At 32.4% G+C, this 27,525-nt stretch overlaps 1 protein-coding gene across 2 annotated transcripts in view; it reads right to left on the bottom strand.

Moving 5' to 3' along the window:
• STXBP5L (syntaxin binding protein 5L) overlaps positions 1–27,525 on the bottom strand; it is a 378,355-nt gene that overhangs the window by 240,367 nt on the left and 110,463 nt on the right. For both annotated transcript variants that reach the window (XM_024769286.1, XM_024769287.1), the window contains exons 5-6: positions 13,467–13,601; positions 7,221–7,284 (exon numbers count right to left, since the gene is read on the bottom strand). In XM_024769286.1, coding sequence (XP_024625054.1) covers positions 7,221–7,284; positions 13,467–13,601 — 199 coding nt within the window. The remainder of the gene's footprint in view (positions 1–7,220; positions 7,285–13,466; positions 13,602–27,525) is intronic.

Here is a 27,525-nt window from a genome sequence, read left to right as displayed (position 1 = left end):
TGCAACAAAAAGAATAAAATATTAGGAATAAACCTACCTAAGGAGACGAAAGACCTGTATACATAAAATTACAAGACACGGATGAAAGATTATTAAAGATGATACAAATAGATGGAGAGATATACCATGTTCCTGGATGGGAAGAATAACATTGTGAAAATGACTCTACTACCCAAAGCAACCTACAGATTCAATGCAATCCCTATCAAACTACCACTGGCATTTTTCACAGAACTAGAACAAAAAATTTCGCAATTTGTATGGAAACACAAAAGACCCCGAATAGCCAAAGCAATCTTGAGAACGAAAAAAGGAGCTGAAGGAATCAGGCTCCCTGACTTCAGACTATACTACAAAGCTACAGTAATCAAGACAGTATGGTACTGGCACAAAAACAGAAAGATAGATCAATGGAACAGGATAGAAAGCCCAGAGATAAACCCACGCACATATGGACACCTTATCTTTGATAAAGGTGGCAGGAATGTACAGTGGAGAAAGGACAGCCTCTTCAATAAATGGTGCTGGAAAAACTGGACAGGTACATGTAAAAGTATGAGATTAGATCACTCCCTAACACCATACACAAAAATAAGCTCAAAATGGATTAAAGACCTAAATGTAAGGCCAGAAACTATCAGTGGAAACTGAACTGAGTATTCAATAAATGAATTATTCATATGTAAAAATGAAAGTATACCCTTATTTCAAACCAACATAAAATAAATTACACATAGATTAAAATCGAATTGTGAAATGGAAAGCCTTAAAACTGATAGAAAAAAATAGAATTATATTTTCCCTCAGGAAGGGAAAGATGTACTGGGTAGCAAATGAAATGCAGGAGTGAAATAAAAAGACTGAAAAGGCTGAGTATATTCAAATCAAGAATTTGTATGTGACAAAATGCTACGGATGGAAAAACTAGTCAACAGAAAGTCAAGTGATTTATTTAAGGTTATATGCTAATAAGCAGTGGAGCCACAATTCAAACACAGTCTTCTGCCTGTAATACTAATTTATTTTGCATTCCTTTTAATTTTTAATTACATAATTAACACACATTATATTCTTTCATAAAAATTTGAACAACACAAGTAAAATAAGAATAACTTTGACCATTTTCCACAATTCTAATCACTAGTATCCTCCCCAGATTCATACATTTCCTTTTAGGCTTTTTTCCTTGAGTATTTGAATATATAAGTAAAAACACAAATTCATTATTCAAGTGGTTTTATACTACACTTAGTGTTCTGCATCTTTTCTTTTAAAAATGTGCCTTGAAGAACTTTCCTTATCATCACTGCCTTCCACAGTATGTATACATCACCATTCATTTATTCAATTTTCTATTAATAGATCTTTAGGCTGTTTTCAGTATTTCGACCTTTGGTCATATAAATAGGATAGATATCTGAAATGGATTTTCTATCTATCAACATGTTTTAAATGTTGATAACGAATTGCCCATACTGGTATGTATACCCATGATTGCTGCATCTAGATGCCCATTTTTCAATGCCTTTTCCATTACCTGATATCATTAATATTTTCAATTTTTAATATTTTGCCAGTCTAATGGGGGACAAGGGGCATACTTCATTTCCCTAGTGATTAGTAATGAGGCTGGTTCCTCCTCACTGCCAAACCCTTATCTTCAGAGGTAAGAGGCAACCACACCTTCAACTCTTAAAATCATCTTTTCTAGTAGACTTAGTTTCATATTTCTAATTATATTTATAATGCCATTTCTTGATTTATTAATTAGACATTGATTATTGATTTCCTATTATGATTTCCTATTATGATTTCCTATTATGAAAGATGAGGATTTAGCAAAAGATCTTTATATATTTTGCATATTCATTATTTGCCTGCTATATATCTAGAAAACACTGTCTCCCATTTTGTTGCCTGTCTCTTATCTTATGGCATATTCCTTAAAGCTTTCCTAAGGAGGTCCCTACTCCACAGTAACAACCTGTTTCTTATGGTTTCTTCTAAAACTCTCTGAGTTGCTATTTGAATATCTGTGTATTTTCTCTATCTGGAATTTACTTCTGTGAATGGTATAAGGTAGAGGTCTTATATTTTTTCCAAAATGGATACTAATTGGCCAAAGCCATTTATTCAATAGTTTATCATACCCTGAAACATCTTCTCAAAATATACAAAATTCTCCCAAACACCTGAACCATTTCTGGAATATCTGTTTAGATCTATTGGTCTTCTTATATTCCCCTGTACCAATATCACAATGTTATTCATTCTGAAAAAATGTTTTGCCTATTCTTAAACATTTCATTTTTCTTATGAATTTTAAAATCAGCTTGTAAATTCTTTAAAAATGTAAGTAAATTCTCTATACCCACTTTGATGAGAGTTTTTTTCATGAAAGGATGTTGAATTTTGCCAAATTCTTTTTTCTGCATCTATTGAGATGATCATGTGATTTTTATTTTTCCTTTTGTTAATGTTGTGTATCACATCAATTGATTTGCAAATGTTGAACCATCCTTGCATTCCTGGAATAAATCCCATTTGATCATAGTGCATCTTTTTTGCACACTGTTGGATTCCGTTTCCTAATATTTTGTTGAGGATTTTTACATGAATATCCATCAGAGATATTGGCCTGTAATTTTCTTTTTTTTGTAATGTCTTTTTATGGTTTTTGGTATCAGGGTAGTGCTAGACTAGTAGAATGATTTTTGGAGTGTTCTGTCCTCTTCGATTTTTTTTGCAATAGTTTGGGAATGATAGGTGTAAGTTCTTTATATGTTTGTCAGAATTTTCCTATGAAGCTGTCCAATCCTAGACATTTTTGCTGCGAGGTTTCTTTTTTTTTAATTACAAATGCAACTTCACTCCTAGTGATTGGTCCGTTCAAATTATGTTTCTTCTTGATCCAGTCCTGGTAGGTTGTATGTTTCTAGAAATTTGTCCATTTCATCTAGGTCGTCCAATTTGTTGGCATATAACTGTTGTATTATCTTATTATTCTGTATGTAGTATTCTCTCATGATTTTTTTGTGTCTCTGCAGTACTGGTTGTTATTTCTCCTCTCTAATTTCTTATTTTGTTTATTTGGGTCATCTCTCTTTTCTTCTTGGTGAGCCTGGCTAAAGGATTATCAATTTTGTTTATCTTTACAAAAAAACAGCTCTTGGTTTCACTGATCTTTTCTATTGTTTTTTAATCCCTATTTTATGTATTTCCTCTCTGATCTTTATTATTTCTTTCCTTCTACTAACTTTGGACTTTGTTTCTTTCTCTTTTTATAATTCCTTTAGGTGATAGGTTAGATTGTTTGAGATTTTTCTTGTTTCTTTATGAAAGCCTGTATCACTAAAAACTTCCCTCTTAGAACTGCTTTTGTTGTATTCCACTGATTTTGGAGTGTGGTGTTTCCATTTTCATTTGTCTCAAGGTATTTTCTGATTTACTCATTGACCCATTGGTATTTTGGTAGCATGTTGTTAAGTCTCCATGTTTGTTCTTTTCCCATTTTTCTCTTTGTAATTGATTTCTACTTTCATACTGCTGGGGTTTGAAAAACTGTTCGGTATAACTTCCATCCTCTTAAATTTGCTGAGACTTGTTTTCTGGCTTAGCTTTTGATCTATCCTCAACATAATAAAGGCTCTTTATAACAAACCCACAGCTAACATCATACTCAACAGTGAGAAGCTGAAAGCCTTTCCTATAAATTCAGGAATAAGACAAGGATACCCACTCTTGCCATTTCTATTTAACACAGTATTAGAAGTCCTAGCCACAGGAATCAGACAAGAAAAAGAATTAAAAGGAATTCAAATTGGAATGGAAGAAATAGTAACTGTCACTATTTGCAGATGACATGATACTTTATATAGAAAATCCTAGAGTCTCCACCCCAAAACTGTTAAAATAAACAAATTTAACAAAATTGCAGGATACAAGATTAATATAAAGAAATCTATTGCTTTTCTATACACTAACAATGAACTATCAGAAAGAGAAAGTAAAAACACAATCCGATTTAAAATCTCATCAAAAAGAATACCTAGAAATAAACAATCAAGGAGATAAAATATCTACACTCTGAAAAATTTAAAACATTGATAAAGGAAACTGAGAACGATACGAAGAAACATATCCTGTGCTCTTGAATTGGAAAAATTAATTATGTTAAAATGTCTATACACCCAAAGCAATATACAGATTTAATGCAATCCCTATCAAAATACCCAAGACATTTTTCACAGAACTAGAATATCCTAAAATTCATATAGAATCACAAAAGATGCTAAATTGCCAAAGCAATCTTGAGAAAAAAGAACAAAACTGGAGGTTATCATGCTCCAAGACTTCAGACTGTACTACAATGTTACAGTAATGAAAAAGTATGGTACTGTCACAAAACAAGACACATACATCAATGAAAAAGAACAGAGATTCCGGAAGTAAACCCTTGTACCTATGGTCAATTAATCTATGGCAAAGAAGGTAAAAATATAAAATGGAGAAAAGACAGTCTCTTCAACAAGTGGTTCTGGGAAAACTGGAGAGCTACATGTAGAACAGTGAGATCAGAACATTTCCTCACAGCATATACAAAAATAAACTCAAAATGGATTAAAGACCTAAATATAAGTCCTGAAACCATAAAACTCCTGGAAGAAAACATAGGCAGAACACTCTTGACATAAATTGTAGCAATATTTTTTGGATCTGCCTCCTAAGGCAAAAGAAACAAAGCAAAAATAAACAAATGGGGCCTAATTAAATTTAAAAGTTTTTGAACAGCTAAGGAAACCACTGACAAAATGAAAAGACAACCTATAGTATGGGAAAAATTATTTGTAAATGATATGGCAGACAAGAGGCTGATATTCAAAATATATAAACAGCTCATACAACTCAATATTTAAAAACAAACAATGTGATTAAAAAATGGGTAGAAGACCTGAATAGACATTTTTCCAAAGAAGACTTACAGATGGCCAACAGGCACATGACATTGCTAATTATGATCGACATTACTAATTATCAGAGAAATGCAAATCAAAACCACAATGAGATATCACCTCATACCTGTGAGAATGGCTGTCATCAAAAAGTCCATAAAAAGGGCTTCCCTGGTGGCACAGTGGTTGAGAGTCCGCCTGCCGATGCAGGGGACACGGGTTCATGCCCAGGTCCGGGAAGATCCCACATGCCGTGGAGCGGCTAGGCCCATGAGCCATAGCCACTGGGCCTGCGTGTCTGGAGCCTGTGCTCCGCAACAGGAGAGGCCACAACAGTGAGAGGCCCGTGTACCACAAAAAAAAAAAAAAAAAAGTCCATAAATAGGGCTTCTCTGGTGGCACAGTGGTTAAGAATCTGCCTGCCAATGCAGGGGATGCGGGTTCGAACCCTGGTCCAGGAAGATCCTACATGCAGCAGAGCAACTAAGCCCGTGTGCCACAACTACTGAGCCTGGGCTCTAGAGCCCGTGAGCCACAACTGAGCCCATGAGCCACAACTACTGAAGTCCATCGCCTAGAGCCTGTGCCCCGCAACAAGAGAAGTCACCACAATGAGAAGCCCATGCACCGCAATCAAGAGTAGCCCCTGTTCACTGCGACTAGAGAAAGCCCACGTGCAGCAATGAAGACCCAAAGCAGCCAAAAATAAATAAATAATTATTTTTTTTAAAGCTATTAAAAAAAAAGTCCATAAATAACAAATGTTGGAGAGGATATGGAAAAAATGGAACTCTTGTACATTGTTGGTGGGAATGTAAATTGGTGTAGCCACTATGGAAAACAGTAAGGAGGTTTCTCAAAAAACTAAAAATAGAACAACCATATGATCCAGCAATTCCACTCCTGGGTATATCTCTTAAGAAAATGAAAACACGAACTCAAAAAAATACATGTACCCTAATCTTCATAGCAGCGTTATTTAAAATAGCTAAGATATGGAAGCAACCCAAGTGCCCATGAACAGATGAACAGATAAAAATGATGTGGTATATATACACATATGCACAATGAAATATTATTCAGCCATAGAAAGGAATGAAATCCTGCCATTTTCAGCAACATGGATGGACCTAGAGAATATTATGCTTAGTGAAATTATTCAAACACAAAAATATATATCACTTATATTTGGAATCTAAAAAATAATACAAATGAGTGTGTATAGCAAAACAGAAACAGATGCACAGATATAGAGAATAAACTAGTGATTACCAGATGGGAGCAGGAAGGGCAGAGGGACAAGTTAGGGGTATGGGATTAAGAGAAACAAACTGCTATGTATAAAATAGATAAGCAACAGGGATATATTGTACAGCACAGGGAATTAGAGCCATTATCTTTCAATAACTTTGAATGGAGTATAATCTGTAAACATACTTAATCACTATGTTGTACACCTGAAAGTAATATAATAATGTAAATCAACTATACTTCAATTAAAAAAGTAAATTCTAATGACATCTGATTGGAATTACACTGTACTTATAAATCAGTTTAAAGAAATTCAATGTTCTTTCTCTCACCATCAGGGGACTTGTCTTTCAGGTTCAGTATTTATTAGGCTAATTCAGTTTCTATCATTTAAAAATAAAGAACCAAACCTATACTAAATAATTTATTTAGGTGTTTTATATAGTACTTAGCAAAAATTATATACTTGAAGAGATAATATTTATAATGAAAGTGACACTCTAGAGATTTTCACATTATCAACTTTGTTTCTAATAATTAAAGGAAAATTATGAATAATCAAAATTAATAAGGATTATTTCTGTAATCTTAGAACATTTTCTATATTATTACCTATTTATAAAATTAAGATTAGCTAATTTATGATTATTTAATATTGGTTGTTTATCATTACCATTACTGACTATCAGGGGCCAATGATTAATGATATTGACAATATTTTTAACTTCAGGCATTGAATATTTGAAAATTAAAGTTGTTCTATGTGTTACATGCCTTCCTCAAAATTCTAGAATTAAATATCAACTTTAGGTGAAACTAAAGACTCAATTTGGGACCATTATTAGTGTAAATAATATGTTCATTCATTTATTTACTCATTCATTCATTCAACATATTTTAATTTTAGATTACACTGAATGCACTGTGCTAGATGTTAGGTATAAAATAATAGTAAGAAACACCTTTATTCAATAATAAGGAAAATAAATTCAAGAATAGTGGTATTGTAATACTCACTTTCCCTTCATCTCTTGGGCTATCACTTAAATGTACAACTGGACCTGGATGAGTCTTTGTGGATCTGTTAAATCAATTCAAAAGAGTAATTAAAAAAACATTAAAACACCTTACCGTTAGAGACTGAAACAAAGAAATTAAGATTATACTGGAATACACTCCCAATATTCTGGAGTTTAGCTTAGACTGATTTGAGTCTTTGGTTGTTTTTCTTTAAGACTACTTTTTTTTCTCCTACTAACTCTATTAAAGTAGGTCTATTTTTAAAAATCAGGTTTAAGGACATAGATCCACATAACAATGGGATTCTTTATTATCTTATATGCTTATATGTTTGTTGCCAGATCTGGTTCTCTGAAAATTTGACAATGAAGTTTTACTTATACAGCCACAAGGCTAATGCTGCAAACCTGTTTCAACCAAACTGCAAATTACATACCAAATTTAAAATTTCCTTTGACATGAAATCTCTGATTTTGCTCCTAAAGGAAAGTACAGTGGCTCCTTTTATTTACAAATAGACCCTTTCTAGTGATAGCCATCTTACAGAAAACTGAGCAACTAGGGAAACCTAGTTCACTGGTTCTGTCTCATTTATCTGGTTAACTAGGGTAATCAATAATAGTGTAAGAGCGTATTGTTAAAGGGATCTTTGCTCTGTTAATCTGACTTTAAATTTATTCTATTCTAATATCTGGCATGTTTCTTTTATATTTCCTACTTTAACTGATGTCACCATTGAGTATGAATATGTCATGGTTAAATATAACATGAACAGATATGACATAGATTTATTATTGCTCTTTTTTCCAAATCCTTTCTTCAACGACCTAATTGTGCCAGATTAACCCTAGTATAAGTATATTGACATAGTTATAATTTATTTCTTAAGCACACATGAAAATCATCAAATATTCTGCACAAAAAAATAATGAAGATTTAAATTTTAGAAATTCTTTGGACTCAGACAAAAGTGACAAATTAAGTAACTCCAGGTTCCCTAGATACTGACTCACCAGAGTAACTCAGAAAAATACATCTTTTTTAGATATTTTGTTAGTGGCTTTATCCTAAATTTTCTCACTTAAAAATGGAGATGATAGCAGTGTACCTACTGAATAACTGTGAGGGTTAAAATATACATATAGCATCTAACATAATGCCAAAACATAGTAGTCAATAAATAGTATGTATTATGATTGTTGTAAATCATTGGAATAATTAGAGTTACTATTTGCATTCTAGGATATGTGCAGGAAGAAAAGCCTTCATAAAACGTTTACAGGGTTTTTTGCAGTTCTTTTATGTTTATATGTAATACATTATTCACATATAAATGCAGTGCTTTATTACAGTATAAATGCCTCTGATAAAAGACAGTGTTTTTCAATTATCTTTTGGTAACTAATAGTATCCAACAAACCAAAAACCCTATCTGTCTTTTGGGTTTGATTGGAACAACAAATACCCAAAGTGTACACCATGATAAACTAGTGAATATATATAAGGTGTTTCACATAAAGACTGTCCCATATCAAAAAAAAAAAAGTTTGGGAAACCTTGAATTAAAATTAAATATTTTTATTTAATAATATTAAAGTTCTTTTACAGAACTTCTTAGAGCCATAATATGCAAATCACCATTGCAAATCTTCAATATTTTCCAAAATTTTGGTCCATAGAATCCTTTTTCATTGATCCCCTATTGAGGGAATCACTGAAATACACGTTGAGAAACACTAGTTAGACCATATGAAAGACTCTTCCATTTAGCTTATGACTCTATAAAACACTCAAGTTCAGGAAAAAAATTTACAATTAATCTTCAGTTATTTGTAATAACTTTTTCAGACTATAGAAGAGACTTCTTTTTAATTGTAAAAAAAAAAAAAAACCCTGAAACTCAGAAGATAACAAAAGTTAAGAGGAAAAATCTCTCATATTATTTCACTGCCTAGATATGACTGTTAACATTTTGATATTTTTTCTGACTTTTTCCCTAATATTAAATTTCCAAAAACTACCAAGCATTACTTGCAAAATTTACGGCCATTAGAAATTGACTTTAAAAAGCAACTGTGTACTCTGGATTCTATAAATCCCATAAAAATTACTTTAGATAGAATTATCAATGAAATTAACTTCATGGGATAGTCATCTAAACAATTTTTCTAATATCCCTATTTATTTCTCTCCCTCCCATTCACCAGAATGGCTTCTCGATAGTTTTCTTTGTGGACTTTCTCTTCCCTTATCTTAAATACTGGTATTCCTTTGTATTCTGTCCTAAACTGCAATGTGTTCCCATATTATATATGGTCATGAATTCAAGAGCCCACAGGAGCCCGGCAGGTACTGCAAATGAGTTCAACAGGCTGAATAAGAACTGTGCCAAACTGGATAGCACATTACCCACCTACAAAAGGAAAGTTGTTAGTTCCTGTTGATTACTGACTTCCATGCAAGAATACTGGACTGGGATTGTTTCATCAGGAATTTTTTCATGAAAAGCTGGAAATCCAAATTTTTATCTCTACTCTACCAGTTCTTAAATATTGGAAACTAATAATTCAGAATATATTTAAATACTCTGATGGGCAAACAAAACATATCTGTGAGTCAGAATTGGTTCACTGTCTACAAGTTTGCTACCTCATTTATATATACTTTTCATGCACAATCTCAAATATTCTTATAATTTCAATGACCATGTAAATTCTGATCTCATTAGGTTCAGATCCATATATCCTACATCCTACCATTCTCCCATACCAATTCCATTTGAATAACTTAAAAACACATACAACTCAACCTACCTAAAATTGAATTCATTATTTTACTCCCAACCTACTCCGCCTCCTGCATTCTTTCACTAAATGGCACCCTTATCAACACAGTTACTCAGGTCAAACGCTTTGGGTCACTCTTAATTCTTAATATATTATTCTTACATCTTCCCACAATACCCAAGTATTTGCCTCTTCTATCTTCTATTTATTTAATATGTCAGCTTATCTTCACTCCTAAATCCACCCTAATTTTTACCAAGAATACAGTCTTTTCTCTTTTCAATGATTTCTCCATACCTGCATACAGAGTGGACTTCCTAAATGCAAATTTGGTCAAGTCAATTCTTTGCTTAAAACTCTTCAAAATCTAGCTCCTGACCTTAGATAAAGTCTAAATGCTCAAACTGGCTTACAAGCCTTTCATACTATATATTTTTATTATCTTCTCAACCTTATCTCTTGCCATCCTTTCCCCCAGCCTTTCCAACCAACTAAACTACTTAAAATTTCTGTGCATGGAACAAAAACTCTCACATTCTATCCTTTAAAACTTCTGTTCCCTCTTCCTGGAAGCCCTCTCCTCCAATTCTCCACTTACCTAACTGAAACTCATCCTTCAGATCTCATGGATGTAACTTCCTTCACAGATACTTCTCTGAGACTTCATGTCTATATTAGGTATCCTTCTTATAGAATTTTCACTTTATATTTCGAATATATTGTAATTGCCTTTTTAGTTAATCTCACCTTTATTACACTGGAATCCCGAGAGGAGAGAAACTATGTCTTCTCAGTTTATACTTGTTTCCAGGAGCTAGCATATCATAGTGCTCAATAAATATATTTGAAGACTGTATGCCTTACATCTATGATTTAGTTCTAAATTTCATGCTCAAATTTTTAATCACATGTAGAAAAAACTGGTTATTTTTTTTCTTTTAAAGCTAGGGCTGTCCTTCAGAAACAGCTATTTCTGTGCTATAACCTGGAACATATTTTCCCATATAAAACTTTTTAATGTCAGTTTTGTTCTATACTACTATTTTATAAGGTATTCTACAAACATTACCGTTTCTACAAACATCACAAAAATGGCTTCCAGTTTCCAAATAACCAATATACACATTATGAGAACACAAACTATTTATAATTATGGGAACTGCCTACAATTACAATTAGGAGACTTCACTAAAAACACAAACAAGCTAAAAAAATAACAAACATTGAATGAAAAGTATTTCAAGTAAGAACTTAAAATAGAAATAATCTCATATAGCTCAAAGATAATTCTGCATTTCTCACACTTAAAACATGTACTGTTAAAATTTGTTTAAATTTCTAATTATAAAATGATTCTTCTTAATTAAATACATATTTTATTATTATCCCATACCCTTAACACATATAAGTGGCATGCATTTTCTAATGTATCTCAAGAGGTAGAGAGCAATTAAAAGACTGACTGCTCAGGGAGACTGGAAGTTAGCATTTAAAATTATATCTGTCACAGTGGGACTATAATTTCATGGAAAAGACTTTTGGAAATCTGGTGTAAATAAAGCAAGAAACAGTCAGGAGATAAGGTGGCTACTAATGATTTCTTGAGGATATTTCAAAGTCATTTTCAGAGGCACGTACAACTCTATAAAACACCGGATTTATATAAATGTGAGATTCTATTCAGAATCACATGCATAAGAAAATATTATGACAAAATAAAATGCCTTATTTTATTTCTTTAATTTCTCCTAATTTTACCCTCCTTTATAATATACATTTTAAAATCTTCACTAGTTCTGAAATCATAAAGTATGGACTATGTAAATACATATAGGGTGTAAGTCATAGTTCAGGTAGTATTAATCTGAACTATGAAAAGGATTTGTTAAGTAAATGAACATAGAAACAACATTGCAAGTGTGGTGAAATATTTGATCTGTTTAGATAAAAAACTCTTCTTAATTACTTTATCAGCATTGAACTGACCACAAACAATACACCTATTACTATCTGTACTAATATTAAATTTATATAAAATCTCTATATTTGATCTCTCAAGTTTACTTTATCAATATCCCAAAACAATATTATGAAAACAAATATTAAGTTCAGCCCTATTTAGTGCTTTTATAGAACTAAGATTATAGGGGGTAAAGTCTTTCCCAAATAGCTGAAAAAATAGATAACTTTTTGGGAGACACATAATTGTCTACCGGACAAGTGTTTTTAAAAATATACACATAGAATATTAAAATATATATGAGCAAAATAGCTCATACCAATTATAATTATAAATGAAAGCTGTAAGTCAACAGCATTTGTATCTATTTATCATACTAATTTTCACTGTCATTAGTTATTTAGTAGCCACTCTGTGGAAAGCACCAAAATAAGCCAAATATGAAGAAAAAAAGAGCAATGAACAAAGGATTCTGCCCTGGAGCAGTTCTTAATCTAATGAGGAAGAATTATCATTAATTAAAAAAACTCATTAGGACATAATATGAGAGGAATATTTTAATAAGAATATAACTAGTAACAACCTTCCCTATCAAGTAATATACATGTACATTGAAACATTGGGAATAGTAAATTTATTTTAAAGATCACAGTCAAGTTTCATGAAAATAGGCTGTTTTAATCAAAGTTTTAGAGAAAAATAATTATGCAATTTAGAATGTATATATACGTAAGAGAGAGAATGAGCCAACCTCAAGTCAAACGTACCTTATTAAGGACCTAATATGTACAGAGCACAAACATTTATTAAAGAAAAATTGTTTTTCCAATTAACACATTGACCAGGAAAATTGTCTCTGTATATGCTACAAAAGATGGCTTGGAATTCCATGAAGTTTCACATTTGAGGGATTTCACATTTCACATGTGTAGAAACGTAAATATCAGTGCCGAATGAAAGTGGTAATTGCCATCAGCCACATACCCAAAGAGCTGTATACATCACAACATGAAAGATACTGATGAACTGATTCTTCTTGGAACTCAGAACAATATGTTAATGAGGCAAGTGAAGAATAAGCTACCAGCATTTAAAAATATGTGAACTGATCATGATTATTTTTACATAAAGCTAAATGTGGTCATAATCCACTTGCCACTCCCACTGGAAGTGGCTATACTAAGGTTGACTATAAAGAAATGAGACGATTTTCATGTATAAGTTTTAGAATAAGCTTTAATATTTTATCATCAAATTTTGTATACATAATAACCCTTAATTATTTACAGTATTTGGAAAGTCTAAAATTAGCATATGTTAATACTACAATATTTTTAAAAGCCTTTAGAGTTTTAAATTATTTTAGATGAACTTTTCACTCAAATTCATCATAAATTAGCCATTGATGTTTCAAATAACTCTGCAATTTGATATATATACTGCATAACCATAAGATATATTTAATCCAAATAAAGTGGTATTCAAGTTCAAACTTACAGTTCAATTGCTTTGTTCCACATGATAACATATCCAGAAAGAATGAAAGATTCAATATTTACAATATGTGTATTTCCTCTTTCTGTTCCAACATAGAGCCATTTACTCTGGAAAGGTAGATGACAGTAAGTAATTCTGAAAGAAAGAAAATTACAATTAAAATATCTAAATTTTATATCTGGTCAGCATTATATTTTCCTTATGCTTATAACATAGCGATACCTATATAAACAATAAAATTTACCATATACTCAGTAGCCCTTAGTTATTAGAGTTTATAGGATAAATAACAATAGTAATGTCATTAAAAATAATAATGATAAAACAACCACTATTAAGTATCTAACATGGGCATTGATTTATATTATTTCTAACTGAAAATAGCACTTCTGTTTCACAAGAATATTTGCTTTTACTTGCCTAGGACTGACAGCTAATAAGTGGCAAAACTGGGATTCAAATCCATTCCTGTTTGGTTGAAAAACTGCCATATTTCTACAACGCTACACTGTTTGCTTTTTTTCACTTGAAATAAAAATTAGGTATATTTGAAACATAAATTTCAGAGGTCAGAGAGTCTGTAGCTTTATCTACATGAGGTGATGAATTATGTACTTTTTATTCTGATGTTTGGCATCTAAGTAGTATAACGAAAACTTATAAGGTCAAAGATCCATTATACTATTCCCTTATTCTTTTGTTCTGCCTTCATCTTCACAATGGGCTTTCTGACCAATTCTGGGAAACTGTTCCATAGCCAAAGCAACCATGACTCCTATATATGAAATTTGGGGATTCATCAGAGTCTTCTATCCACAGCCTCATCACTTTTTCTAGTTGGGCCTACTTAGGCTCCTTAACCACTCTTAAAAAGACATGGGGGGATAAGTTCACAGTTATTCCTTATCCGAACTTGTTATTAAATCATAATATTTCCTAGAATTTATTTAGAAAAGGAGCTGGTAAATTGTTAGCAGAGCAAAACAGAATTCTGACACCAAGCAGACACACAACTATGGAAAAAAAAAAGGAAAATGAATGGTAAATTCCAAAAAGGATTCCATCTTGTACCTCTTTATTTATATAAGAGTGAACATGAAGTATGTCAAATTTATATTTTCAATCTGGTTCATTGACTTTCTCTACACCAAACTTTATTCAAAAGTATTCTGTTGAAGGCACCTTGCACACTACAATCCAAAAAACTAGAAGCCTTGTTATTACATACACATTTACAGAGTCAATTGACAATCTAATTAAAGTATAACATATATGACATTGGACAATTTTGATTAAAACCTAAAGTCTAGAATTGCTGTTGCCAAGAGATACTCAATAATGTTCCACAGAAAATAACTTGATAGTCATGTTTCTAGGCAATGAACAATCAATTTTCAATTCAATCCATGTAGAAAGAGGAAGCTCATTTTAAAAAGGATCTATGATCACCCTTTCTGAATACTGGGAGAGTAGAAAAAACACCAATCCCACTAAAGTAGACACAAATACAGGAGTTCAGGTAGAAAAAGAGCAAACTTAAATATTACATGGTCATTTATAAGGTTAAGAAGAAAAGTCTAAGAACTGCCAGGTTTCAGTAATGAGACCTGAAGCAAGCAACAAAATTCCAATATAGACAGACTTTACCGTAAGTACAAGAACAGTGGAATATATGAAGATCCAAACAGAAATATAAATATTCCTTGGACCAACACTACTGTATTCCTCATTCTTATTGATAAGAAACTAGACCCTTTATGACAAAAGGGTTTCATCTTATGTCCAAAGTCCAACTGATGGGTCATGGTTAAACAAGTAAGAGATTCCCAGAATTAATCTGAACCCAGTTTGAAAAGTAGAACAATAAAACAATAAAAACACTAATTTGAAAAGATATATGCACCCCTATGTTCACTGCAGCATTACTGACAATAGCCAAGATACAGGAGCAATGTAAGTGCCCATCAGTAGATGAATGGATAAAGAACATGTGGTATATACATGTACAATGGAATATTACTCAGCTACAAAATGGATGAAATCTTGCCATTTGTGACAACATGGATGGACTTTTGCTAAGTGAAATAAGTCAGACAGAAATACAACTATTATATGATTTCACTTATATGTGGTATCTAAAAAACAAAACAAATGAACATAACAAAACAGAAACAGAGTTATAGATACAGAGAACAAACAGGTGGTTGCCAGAGGGGAGGAAGATGGGAGGATGAGTGAAATAGGTGAAGAAAATTAAGAGGTACAAACTTCTAGTTACAAAACAAATGAGTCATAGGGATGCAATATATAGCATGGTAAATACAGTCAACAATGTAATATCTCTGTATGGTGACAGATGATACCTAAACTTATTGTGGTGCTCATTATATATAGAAATATCAAATCACTATGTTGTGCACCTGGAACTAACATTGGGTTGTAGGTCAATTATACTTTTTCTTTTATTTAGTATCTATACGAAATTATGGATGTTCACTCTTCTTATTGTCATAATCACTTCATGATGTATGTAAGTCAAGTCATTATGCTGTATACCTTAAAGTTATACAGTGCCGTATGTCCATTTTATCGCAATAAAACTGCAAGGGAAAAAAAGAAACTGAAACCTAAGGACAACCACTCGCAAAAAGCCAGCTATGCTTTCCTAAATAAAGCAACTACTTAAGCTATAGCCAATCCCATAATCCTTTGCTTTGCTTTCATGTCTTATCTATAAAAGTCTTGCCCCTAGCTATATGTGGAGCACTCTTAACCACCTCTGTTGGCACTGCCCAATTCAAATTGATTTTTGCTCAAATTAACTCTTAAAATTAAAAAAAAAAGTAATGTGATTTACTTAAGATGATTGACATAGGTGAAGGAGAGGGCACGATTAAACTTGTGCTGTGTGTTTGATAACCATAAGTGACTAATCAATATCCTTATAGAACTTAATTTACTGTATTTAATAGCTACACTTTCATTTATAATGTATTTCTACCACCACCACCTGCAAGATGAAGGATTTTCTATTATATGTGGGCCTTGGAAAAATAATATTGTTCCTATATCCATATTCACTCATTCTTTCGTAGTAAATCATCTAACACATTGTCAGTCTTCCTTCCATTCATCCATTTATTCAAGCTTCACTGAATAATTCTTTATAAAAAGTACTGTCCTTGATTACAACATACCTAATCTTTTTCCTTAAAAAAATATAGCATCTAACGGGAGAGATAGACAAGTTGACAAGTAAGAAAAATAAAAGTAAAATGTGTTAATTGCTATAAAGAGTTCAAAGGAGGGAGGGATTAATTCAAGTAAGGGAAATCAAGGAAAGCTAAGGTAGAAAACTGTACAGTATTTGAATTGGGCCAAAGGACTCTGTAATTTGATATATTTTTTATATAAGCATATTAAATAAACAAAATACATGTTTCTCAAGCTTGAATAATATACAGATCTTTAAAAAATTTTTTGCTGATCCTCACTTTGACTTACTTTTATAACTTCTTTAACTTATATATAAAATTAAGAAATTCCTCATACTTATGACTCATATATACATAAAACAAAAAACAAATTAAATACAAATAAAACTAGAATTCAAATGACAATTAATTTACATGACATATGAATTTTGTTTTACAAAAATAAAACAATCTCACAATATGGATATGATTCTGACTCCACAGGTTCTTTTATGTCTATACTTACTCTGTGTCTCTCTTTCACCACTTGCCTCTACTTGAATACCTCTGAATTCTGTTCCATAGTATACCATCACATAATTTTATAATCATTTGGTATGAATACATAATACATGTGCATAGTCCACTTCGATTTTTTATTAACCCATAACAATTAAAATAATACTACTTGGTAACAACACAACCATAAATGCAAATATAACAACATATTGAAATTGTATGGCAGTATTTTTGCATAAGAGGGTTTATTCAAATCATTCAGAATATTTCCATTAGTCTGATTATAAATTACTGTGGATAATTCACAACCCCAAGACTACGCCCATAAATCCTATTTTGAGAAACACTGTCAATACACAAGCCAAAAATATACTGTAAAAAGGAAAATGGCTTAAAATTACAAAAATTATGCTGTATAAAATTCAGTGGAAGATTTCAGTTTTGAAACCTTCCCCCCCACTAAGTTCTAACATAGTTCAATTTTAATCTTATTTTTTGTCTGGATTCCAGGTGAAACTTCTAGTACCGGGCATGATGACTCTGGCTCCAGTCCCTTCTATAATATTTATAATCATTCTTTATAACCTGGTTATACTCAGAATCAGGTATATGATTCTGCATATTAAAAATACAAACCAGAGATGACGATTCAATAGTTCTGGAGTAATATCTAGGAATACTGTTTTAAAACTCTTTCTGGAAGGTTTTGATACACAACCACAGTTAAGAACTACTAAATTATAACGACAACTTTAAATTTTTAGTATAGATAAATATCTCATTAAAATGCATATCCCAGATTCTAGGCACGCAAACTGTGACTCCTTGGACTTAGGATGGAACATATGACTGATATTTTAACAAATATTTTGCTCTTCAAAATGAAGTCCATAGACCAGCAGCATGGATGTTACCTGGAAGCTTAGTAGAAATTCAGAATCTCAGGCCCAATCCCAGAATTAGAAATTGAATTTTATGAAGAACCCCCAGGTGAGTCACACACACATGAAAGTTTAGGAAGCACTTCTCTAGGTGATTCTGATACAGATAATTACATTTTAAGAAATGTAGTTCTGTGGCTGAGTGACTGCTGCTTACTTACTCTTCAAGTTTTAGGATAAGAACCTAAATTACTTAGTAGTAGGGATAAAGCTATGTAGTACCCCCCAAACAGCTAATGATGGTTATAATAATGATGATAAGGTGAAGCACAACAACAGCTAGGGAAAGGGACAGATAGCTGCCCTAAGATTCCCTCAACATCTTAAGTCAAAGGCTGATATTTAGGAGTTTTAGTGGAAAAACTCAAATCATATAAAAAGTAAGGAATTAAATTTTCTTTATGAAAAAGAATCTGATAATTTTAGACAACCTATACCTAGCTGAATTATAATACAAGAGATAAAATTAAATAGGTAGTGACATTTTAGTTAAATTTCATTCATTGTCTTAATGGGCTCTAATTAACCAGAAAGTAAAAAATTCACTGAATTTTATTGCCCACAATTAGTTGAAAAACTAACAAATGTAAGTCAAATTTTAAAAATAAGTCAAATCTGCATTTGCATAGGGAATAACAATGATTTTTGGCAAATGCAATTCTTAGAAGCTTATTTTCATTCTCCTACAGTGAAAGAAATAACATTTTCTATCATCATTTAAATTCATAGAATATTTCAATTTCTGAACAGGAGAACTGAATTAGTGGAGGCCACGTGGGGAGCAGGAATGAATCACAGGTCTTCTGGTCAGGGTAATAAAAGTAGAAGTATGATGGGGAGCCATAACCCCACCCCAGTAAGATGCCTCTCCCAACCTCAGGTGTTAGTTGAAGGCCAAATAGGGAACCTGAACTTCTATCCTCACCAGTTAGCAACAAGAGGTCATTTGCCCTTCTGTTGCCAGAGCAAGGTCAAAACAACCCACCCAAAACAGAAGGTTTAAATAAGACCTAGGGTGTCATAACATTATACTGAAAGTGTTCAGTTTGTATTAAAAAATCACTCATACCAAGAAATAGAAAAATCACAATTTGAATTAAAAAATAGATACCAATATCAAGATGATACAGATGTTAAAATTCACTGAAAAATATTTCAAAGAAGCTATCATAAAATGGAACAAGCAATTATGAATAAAATGAAAAAAAACCAAAAACTAGAAAGTCTCAACAAAGAAACAGAAGATAAAAAGAAGAATCAAATGCAAATTTTACTACTAAAAAGTACAATAAAGAAAATTTTAAAACCTATGGATAAACTGAATAGCATAATGGAGGAAACAAGAGGCAGTGAACTCAAATATAAAGCAATATAAATTATCTAATCTGTAAAACAGACAGAAAACAGATGTGTAAAAAAAAAAATCAGAGACTCAGAAACCTGTGGGACAAAAACAAAACATGTGATAACAATCATGTTATCAGGGTCCCAGAAGGAAAAGGATGGGACTAAAAAAGGAGTCAAAAAAATAATGTCTAAAAACTTCCCAAATTGGTCAAAGGCAAAACAAAGGATTCAAGAAGCTGAAAAAACCGAAAAGGATAAACCCAAAGAAATAAAACCAAGGCAGATCATAACCAAATATCTGAAAACTAAAAATGAAAAGAAAAAAATCTTGAACGTGACAAGAGAGCAACAACACTTTAACTACAGGGGGAAAATTCCAATGATAGCAGATTTCTCATGAGAAAACAGGGGGCCAAAAGGAAGTAGAACATTACTCAAGGGCTTAAAGAAAACTGTCAACCCAGAATTCTATACATGCCAAATATATTTCTGCTTTTATTAGATGAAGGAAAGCCAAGAATTTGACACTAAAAGATCAACTCTAAGAGAATGGTTAAAGGGAGTTTACTAAACAAAAAGGAATAATTTTTTTTTAAATAGGAACATTTGAATATCAAGTGTGAATAAAAAACAACAAAAAGTAAAACTATGGGTAAATACAATATATTTTCCTTCTCATAATTTCCTAAATTATGTTTGACAGTTGAAGGAAAAATTATAACACAATCTGATTTGGTTCTAAATATAGAGAGAGGAAAATTTATTACAAATGAGGGAAATAAAAAAGAAAAGGTCTTTATACTTCATTCAAACTGGGAAAATGCAATAGCAAAAGACTGTGGTAAATTGTTTATATATAATGAAATGCTTATAGCAACCTCTAAAGAAGTGAAGTGATACAAAAGGACACTAAAAAATAAAGATAAATCAAACTGAAATTCTAAAAAAATGTTCAATTAAAAACAGGATGGCAAGAAAAAAAATACCAAGTAGGTGAAAAACAGAGAGATCAAGCAGACAACAAAAAATAAAATGAGATCTTAAGTCCTGAGATATCAATAATTACAGAAAATGTAAACACCAATTAAAATATACAGATTGACACAGTGAACTGAAAAAACATAACCAAACTATACACTGTCTACAAGAAACTTACTTCAATTATATTGACATGGAAAAGCTGAAAGTAACAAGAATGACAAGATATATCATGCAAACATTAATCAAAAGAAAGCAGAAGAGGTTACATTAATATCAGATTAAAAAAAGAGTTCAGATAACCAGAGACAGAGAAGGACATTATGTAAAGATAAAAGGTCAGTCCACCAAGAAGACAGAGCAATCCCAAATGTGCATGCACCAAACAACAGGTCGCAAAATACATGAAGCAAAAACAGATAAAACTGAAAAGAAAAAAAGAGAGACTCCATGATGCTAGTAGATTTCAACACCTGTCTCTAGCAAATCAGTAAGGATACAGAAGAACTCAACACAACCATCAGCCAACAGAAACTAATCAACATTTATAGAATAATCTGCTAAACAACAACAAAACAGGCATTCTTTCCTAGCAGCCATAAAACATATACTAAGATAGATGATATCCTGGGCTAAAAAACAAACCTCAGTAAATTTAAAATAATTCAGATCATATACAATGTGTTCTCTAAACACAATGGAATCAAACTAGAAATCAATAAAAGAAAGATAATAGGAAAAAAATCTCCAAATGCTTAGAATTAAGCAACACACTTCTAATCCATGGGCCTAAGAAGTCATCACAAGGGAATTCAAAAAATACACTGAACTGAATGACACTGGAAATACAATAAATCAAAATATGTGGGAGCTTAGACATTGATTTGAAACTTTTCCTAAAGCAATGCCAAAAGGGAATTTATAGCACTAAATACATTAGAAAAAAGGAAAAGTTTCGAATCTATGTCTAAGTTCCCACTCTCAAGAACCTAGAGAAATAAGAGCAAAATAAATCTAAACCAAGTAGACAAAAAATAATAATAATAAAGAGCAGAAATTAATGAAATTAAAAACAGTAAAGCAATGGAAATAATCAATGAAACAAAAAGCAGTTTCCTTGAAAAGTTCAATAAAACTGAAAAATCTCCAGCAAAACTGACAAGAAAAAAAAGACAGGGAAGACCATTTAGCAATATTAGGAATTAAAAAGGAATATCACTACAGATCATGCAAACTTAAATGTGACAGTAACAATTTTACACAAGTATTTCTGACAACTTATGAAATGAACTAATTCCTCAAAAAGCACAAATTAGAGGGCTTCCCTGGTGGCGCAGTGGTTGAGAGTCCGCCTGCTGATGCAGGGGACACAGGTTTGTGCCCCGGTCCGGGAAGATCCCACATGCCGCGGAGCGGCTGCGCCCGTGAGCCATGGCCGCTGAGCCTGCGCGTCAGTAGCCTGTGCTCCGCAACGGGAGAGGCCACAACAGCGAGAGGTCCACGTACCACAAAAAAACACAAGCAAACAAAAAACAAACAAAAAAAAGCACAAATTAGAGCAATTCCCCAAATCTGAAGGAGATTGAATAGTTCTATAACTAGTAAGAAATTTTAATTAGTAATTTAAAAATTTCCAGAAAAGAAATCTTCAGGTCCATATGGTTTCACAAGAGAATTCTATCAAATATTTAAAGAAAAATTATCACCAATTCTAACAATCTCTTCCAGAAAATACAAGAGGGAAAACTTCCCAATTCATTCTATGAAGATAGGATTACCTGAGAGTGAAATCAGATAAAGACAATACAATAAAGAAACCCACGAAGTGTATACCCTAAAAACATATAACTTTTACTTGTCATTTTAACTCAATAAAGCTGGGAGGGGGAAAAAGGTATGCACCAATACTCCTCATGAATACTGATGTAAAAATCCTTAACAAAAGATTAGCAAATAGAATTCAGCAATATATAAAAAGACCAAGAGAGGCTTATTCCAGGAATGCAAGGCTAGCTCAATATTTGGAAATCGGTCAATGTAATTCACCATAGTAACAGGCTAAAACAGAAAACATGATCATATCAATTGATGCAGAAATAGCATTTGACAAAATTCAACATGCACTCATGATAAAAGCTATCAAAAATAGTATTAGAGAGTATTCTCTCAACTTCATAAAGATCAGCTACAAAAAGCCTACAAGAAACATTATACTTAATGGTGAAAGAATGAAGGCTTTCCCTCTAAGATCAAGAACAAGGCAAGCATGGCTGCTCTCATCCCTCTTCATGAACATAGTTTTCAAGTTCCAGCCAGTTCAAGAAAGCAAGAAAAAGAAATAAAGTCATGTAGATCAGAAAGGAAGAAATAAAACTTCCTTGTTTGCAGATAACATGATGGTCCACATAGAAAATCCCAAGGAATCTGCAAAGAAACTCACAGAAGTAATAACTCACAGAAGTTCAGTAATGTTGCAGCATATAAGATAAACATACAAAACTCAGTTGTATTTCTACACACTAACAATGAGCATGTGGAAGCTGAAAATGCAACACCATTTAAAATCACTCAATATATGATATACTGAGGTATAAATATAAAAAACAATTATAGAACTTGAATGCTAAAAACTACAAAATCCAGATGAAAGAAATAAAAGATCTAAGTAAACAGACATCCTGTGTTCATGAATTTTAATACTCAACATTGTAAAAATGTCAATTCACATTTTTATAAAACTCTGGCAAAATATTTTTGCAGATTTTGTTGACATGCTTATTTTAATATTTATATAGAAAGGCAAAGGGACAAGAATAGCTAAAGCAATTGTGAAAAAGAAGAATGAAGTGGGAGGAACCAGCCTACCCAATTTCAAGACCATATATATCTATAATAAAGACTATGTGGTATTTGCAGAGGGATGGAAATATAGATCAATGCAATAGAATAGAGAACACAGAAAAATAAACCCTTTAATATGTCCAACTGACTTTTGACAAATTTGTAAGTCAATTCAATGAAAGAAGGCCAACAAATAGTACTAGAGAACTGGATATCTACTGAGACAAAATTGAATCTCTACCTAAACTTCAAACCTTATACAAAAACTAACTCAAAACAGATCACACATTTATATTTACATGTAAAGTATAAAAGTTTACCCAAAAAAGGAGAAAATTCTTGGGATCTGGGACTAAGCAGTATGTTCTTAGATTTAATTTAGAAGTATGATCCATAATCACAGAACTAATAAATTGTGCTTCATCAAAATATAACCCATTTTCTACATGAAAGACTCTTACAAGCATGGAAATACAAGCTATAGACTGGGAGAAAACATTTACAAACCATATATCCAACAAAGGACTAGTTTTTAGAATAAATTTTTAAATGCTCAAAACTGAATGGTAAAAAAAAAATACATGAGAAAGTGTTAACAAATGGAAAATCAATTACTCTACTGGACCCAGGAGAGAAGTGAAATCTTGGAACGAACTACAACTCCAAAATTTCTATATAAGAAGTTCTTAGGGAATCCAAAAAGCAAGGGAGACAAAATCAAGGACACTAGAAAAATTTGAAGCCTCTGGTACCTACAGCCACAGCAAATGTCGATACAGCCTAACTCCTTATTGTATCAACATAAAACCTCATATTAAAGTCCTATCTACCTCAAGTACTATTACCCAATACACATGTCTAGCTTTCAACAAAAAATTTATAAGGCATGCTAAAAAGCAAGGGAAAATGTCTGAAGAGACAAAGTAACATTAGAACCAGACTCAGATGTGACAAAAATAATATGCTTATTAGATAAGAAATTTAAAATAACTATGATTAATATTTTAAGTGCACTAATGAAAATAGTAAACAACATGCAAGATGGGTAATGTAAGCAAAGAGATGAAAACATTAACAATGATTCAAATGGAAATGTTAGATATTAAAACCATTGTAAACAAAATGAAGAATGCATTTGATGTGTTCAGCAAGAGTCAATATAGCCAAGTAAACAATCAACGAACATCAACACAGGTTACTAGAAACTTGCCAAACTTATATACAACGAGAAAAAAAAAAGGCAGGGGAGAATATCCAAGGATTGTGGGATAGTTTCAAAAGGTGTAACATACTTATAAGTGGAATGCCAGAAGAGAGAACTGAATAGGAGTATTTGAAGCAATAATGGCTAAAAACTTCCCAAAATTAATGACATACACCAAACCACAGATCCAGGAAGCTCAGAGACACCTAGGAGGGGGAAATATACAAAATCGACACCTAGCTTTATCATACTCAAACTGCAGAAAACCAACAGCAAAGAGAAAATCTTGAATAAATCCAGGGGTAGAGGGGAAGCCCCCTTACCTACAATACCTTTAGAGAAAAAAAGGATAAGGCTTATGATGGACTTCTCATCATAAACCATGCATGAAAGAATAAGAGTGGAGTGAAATAATCAAAGTGCTGAGAGGAAAATACCCTCATCAACCTAGATTTGTATATCCAAAGAAATTATGCTCCAAGAGTGAGGAAATGAAAACACTGTCAGAGTGAGCACAGTGATGCAGCCACTATGGAAAACAGTATAGAGATTCCTCAAAAAATTAAGAATAGAACTACTATATGACCCAGCAATTCCACTCCTGGGTATATATCCAAAAAAAACCCAAAAAAACCAAACCTCTAATTTGGAAATACATACACACCCCAAGCTTCATAGCAGCACTATTTACAATAGCCAAGATAATGTAAGCAACCCAAGTATGCATCAACAGATGAATGGATAAAGATGTGATACAAACACAAACACACACACACACACACACACACACACACAATGGAATATTACTCAGCTATAAAAAGAATGTAATTCTGCCATTTGCAGCAATGTGGATGGACCTAGAGATAATCATACTAAGTGAAGTAAGTCAGATAGAGAAAGACAAATACTGTATGGTATCACTTGTATGTGGAATCAAAAAAATAATACAAGTGAATGTATACAGCAAAACAGAAACAGACTCACAGATATAGAAAACAAACTAGTGATTACCAGATGGGATAGGGAACATGGGAGGGACAAATTAGGAGTATGGGATTAAGAGATACAAATTACTATGTGTAAAATAGATAAGCAACAGGATATATTGTATAGAACAGGGAATTATAGCCATTATCTTGCAAGGACTTTTAATGGAGTATAATCTATAAAAAATACTGAATGACTATACTGTAGACCTGAAACTAATATAATATTGTAAAGCAACTATAATTTAAAAAAACACTCTCAGAAAAAATTTTTAAATTAAGAATTTTTTTTGCTAGTAGAGCTGCATGGCAAAAGAAAATGTTGAAAATTTTTCAGGGAGATGGAATCTACATTAAAAACAAGAAGAACTTGGGCTTCCCTGGTGGTGCAGTGGTTGAGAGTCTGCCTGCCAATGCAGGGGACACGGGTTCGTGCCCTTGTCTGGGAAGATCCCACATGCCGCAGAGAGGCTAGGCCCGTGAGCCATGGCCGCTGAGCCTGCGCGTCTGGAGCCTGTGCTCCGCAACAGGAGAGGCCACAACAGTGAGAGGCCCGTGTACCACAAAAAAAAAAAAAAAAAAAAAAAAAAGAAGAACTTGCGAGAAGGAATAAATGAAGGTAAAACAACATATTTTCTTTTTCTTAATTGATCTAAAAGATAAATGTCTATTCAAAGTAGTAATAATAACAATGCACTGTGTAATTATTGTAAATAGATGAATTAAGTGGCAACAATGTCATAAGGGACAGGAAGAAAAATTTGGGAATATTCCATTATAAGCCATATTTGAAGTAATATATGTTATTTTAAAATTTTTATTGAGACATAATTGACATATAACATTGTGTAAGATTGAGGTGTTGGTTTGATACATTTATATAGTATACTATGATTACTACAGTTATGTTAGCTAACACATTTATCACTTCACATAATTATCATTTCTTTTTTGTATGGAGAATAGTTAAGATCTAGTCGCTTAGCACCTTTGAAGTTCGTAATACAGTATTGTTGACTATAATCATTATGATGTGCATTAGATCTCCAGAACTTATTTATCTACTAGTTTCAAGTTTGTACCCGTAAAAAACGTCTCCCCAATTCCTCCATACCCTAGCTCCTCATAACACCATTCTACTGTGTTTTTACAAGTTCAGGTTAGATTCCACATATAAGGGATATCATACAGTATTTGTGTTCCTCTGCCTCACTTGTCTCACTTAGCATAATGCCCTCAAGGTCCATCCATGTTTTTGCAAATGGCAGGATTTCCTTCTTTCTTATGGCTGAAATATTTCTTTGCACATATAAACTACATCCTCTTTATCCACTGATGGACTCAGATTGTTTTGATATCTTGGTATTGTGAATAATGCTGCAATGAACATGGGTGTACAGATATCTCTTTGAGATAGTGATTTCAATTCTTTAAATACATACTCAAAAGTGGGATTGCTGGATCATATGGTAGTTCAATTTTTAATTTTTTGAGAAGCCTCCATACTCTTTTCCATAATGGCTACATCAATTTACTTCCCCACCAACAGTATTTAAATGTTCCTTTTTATCCATATCCCAAACAACATTTTTTATCTCTTAGTCCCTTTTATGAAAACAGGTGTAAGGTAATATCTCATTGTGGTTTTGATTTGCATTTCCCTGATGATTAGTAATGCTGAACATCTTTTCATGTATCTGTTGGCCATTTGCATGTCCTCTTTGGAAAAATGTCTATTCATGTTCTTTCCCCATTTTTAAACTGGATTATTTGGTTTTTTTGCTATTGAGTTGTATACATTCTTTATATATTTTGGATATTAGTCCCTTTTCGGATATATGGTTTGTGGATATTTTCTCCCATTCCCTAGGTTGCCTTTTCAATTTACTATTTCCTTTGCTGTGCAGAAGCTCTTTAATTTAATATAGCCCCACTTGTTTATTCTACATTGTCAAGGATCTTTCTCCCTATGTTTTCTTCTAGTAGTTTTACAGTTTTGGGTTTTGCATTTAAATCTTTGATCCATTTCAAGTTAATTATTGTGAGTGG

This window comes from Neophocaena asiaeorientalis, unplaced genomic scaffold (assembly GCF_003031525.2).
Source record: "Neophocaena asiaeorientalis asiaeorientalis breed wild unplaced genomic scaffold, Neophocaena_asiaeorientalis_V1.1 scaffold671, whole genome shotgun sequence".
Lineage (NCBI taxonomy): Eukaryota > Metazoa > Chordata > Mammalia > Artiodactyla > Phocoenidae > Neophocaena > Neophocaena asiaeorientalis.
Note: the sequence above shows the minus strand (reverse complement) of the source record. Positions and strands in the feature narration are given on the sequence as shown.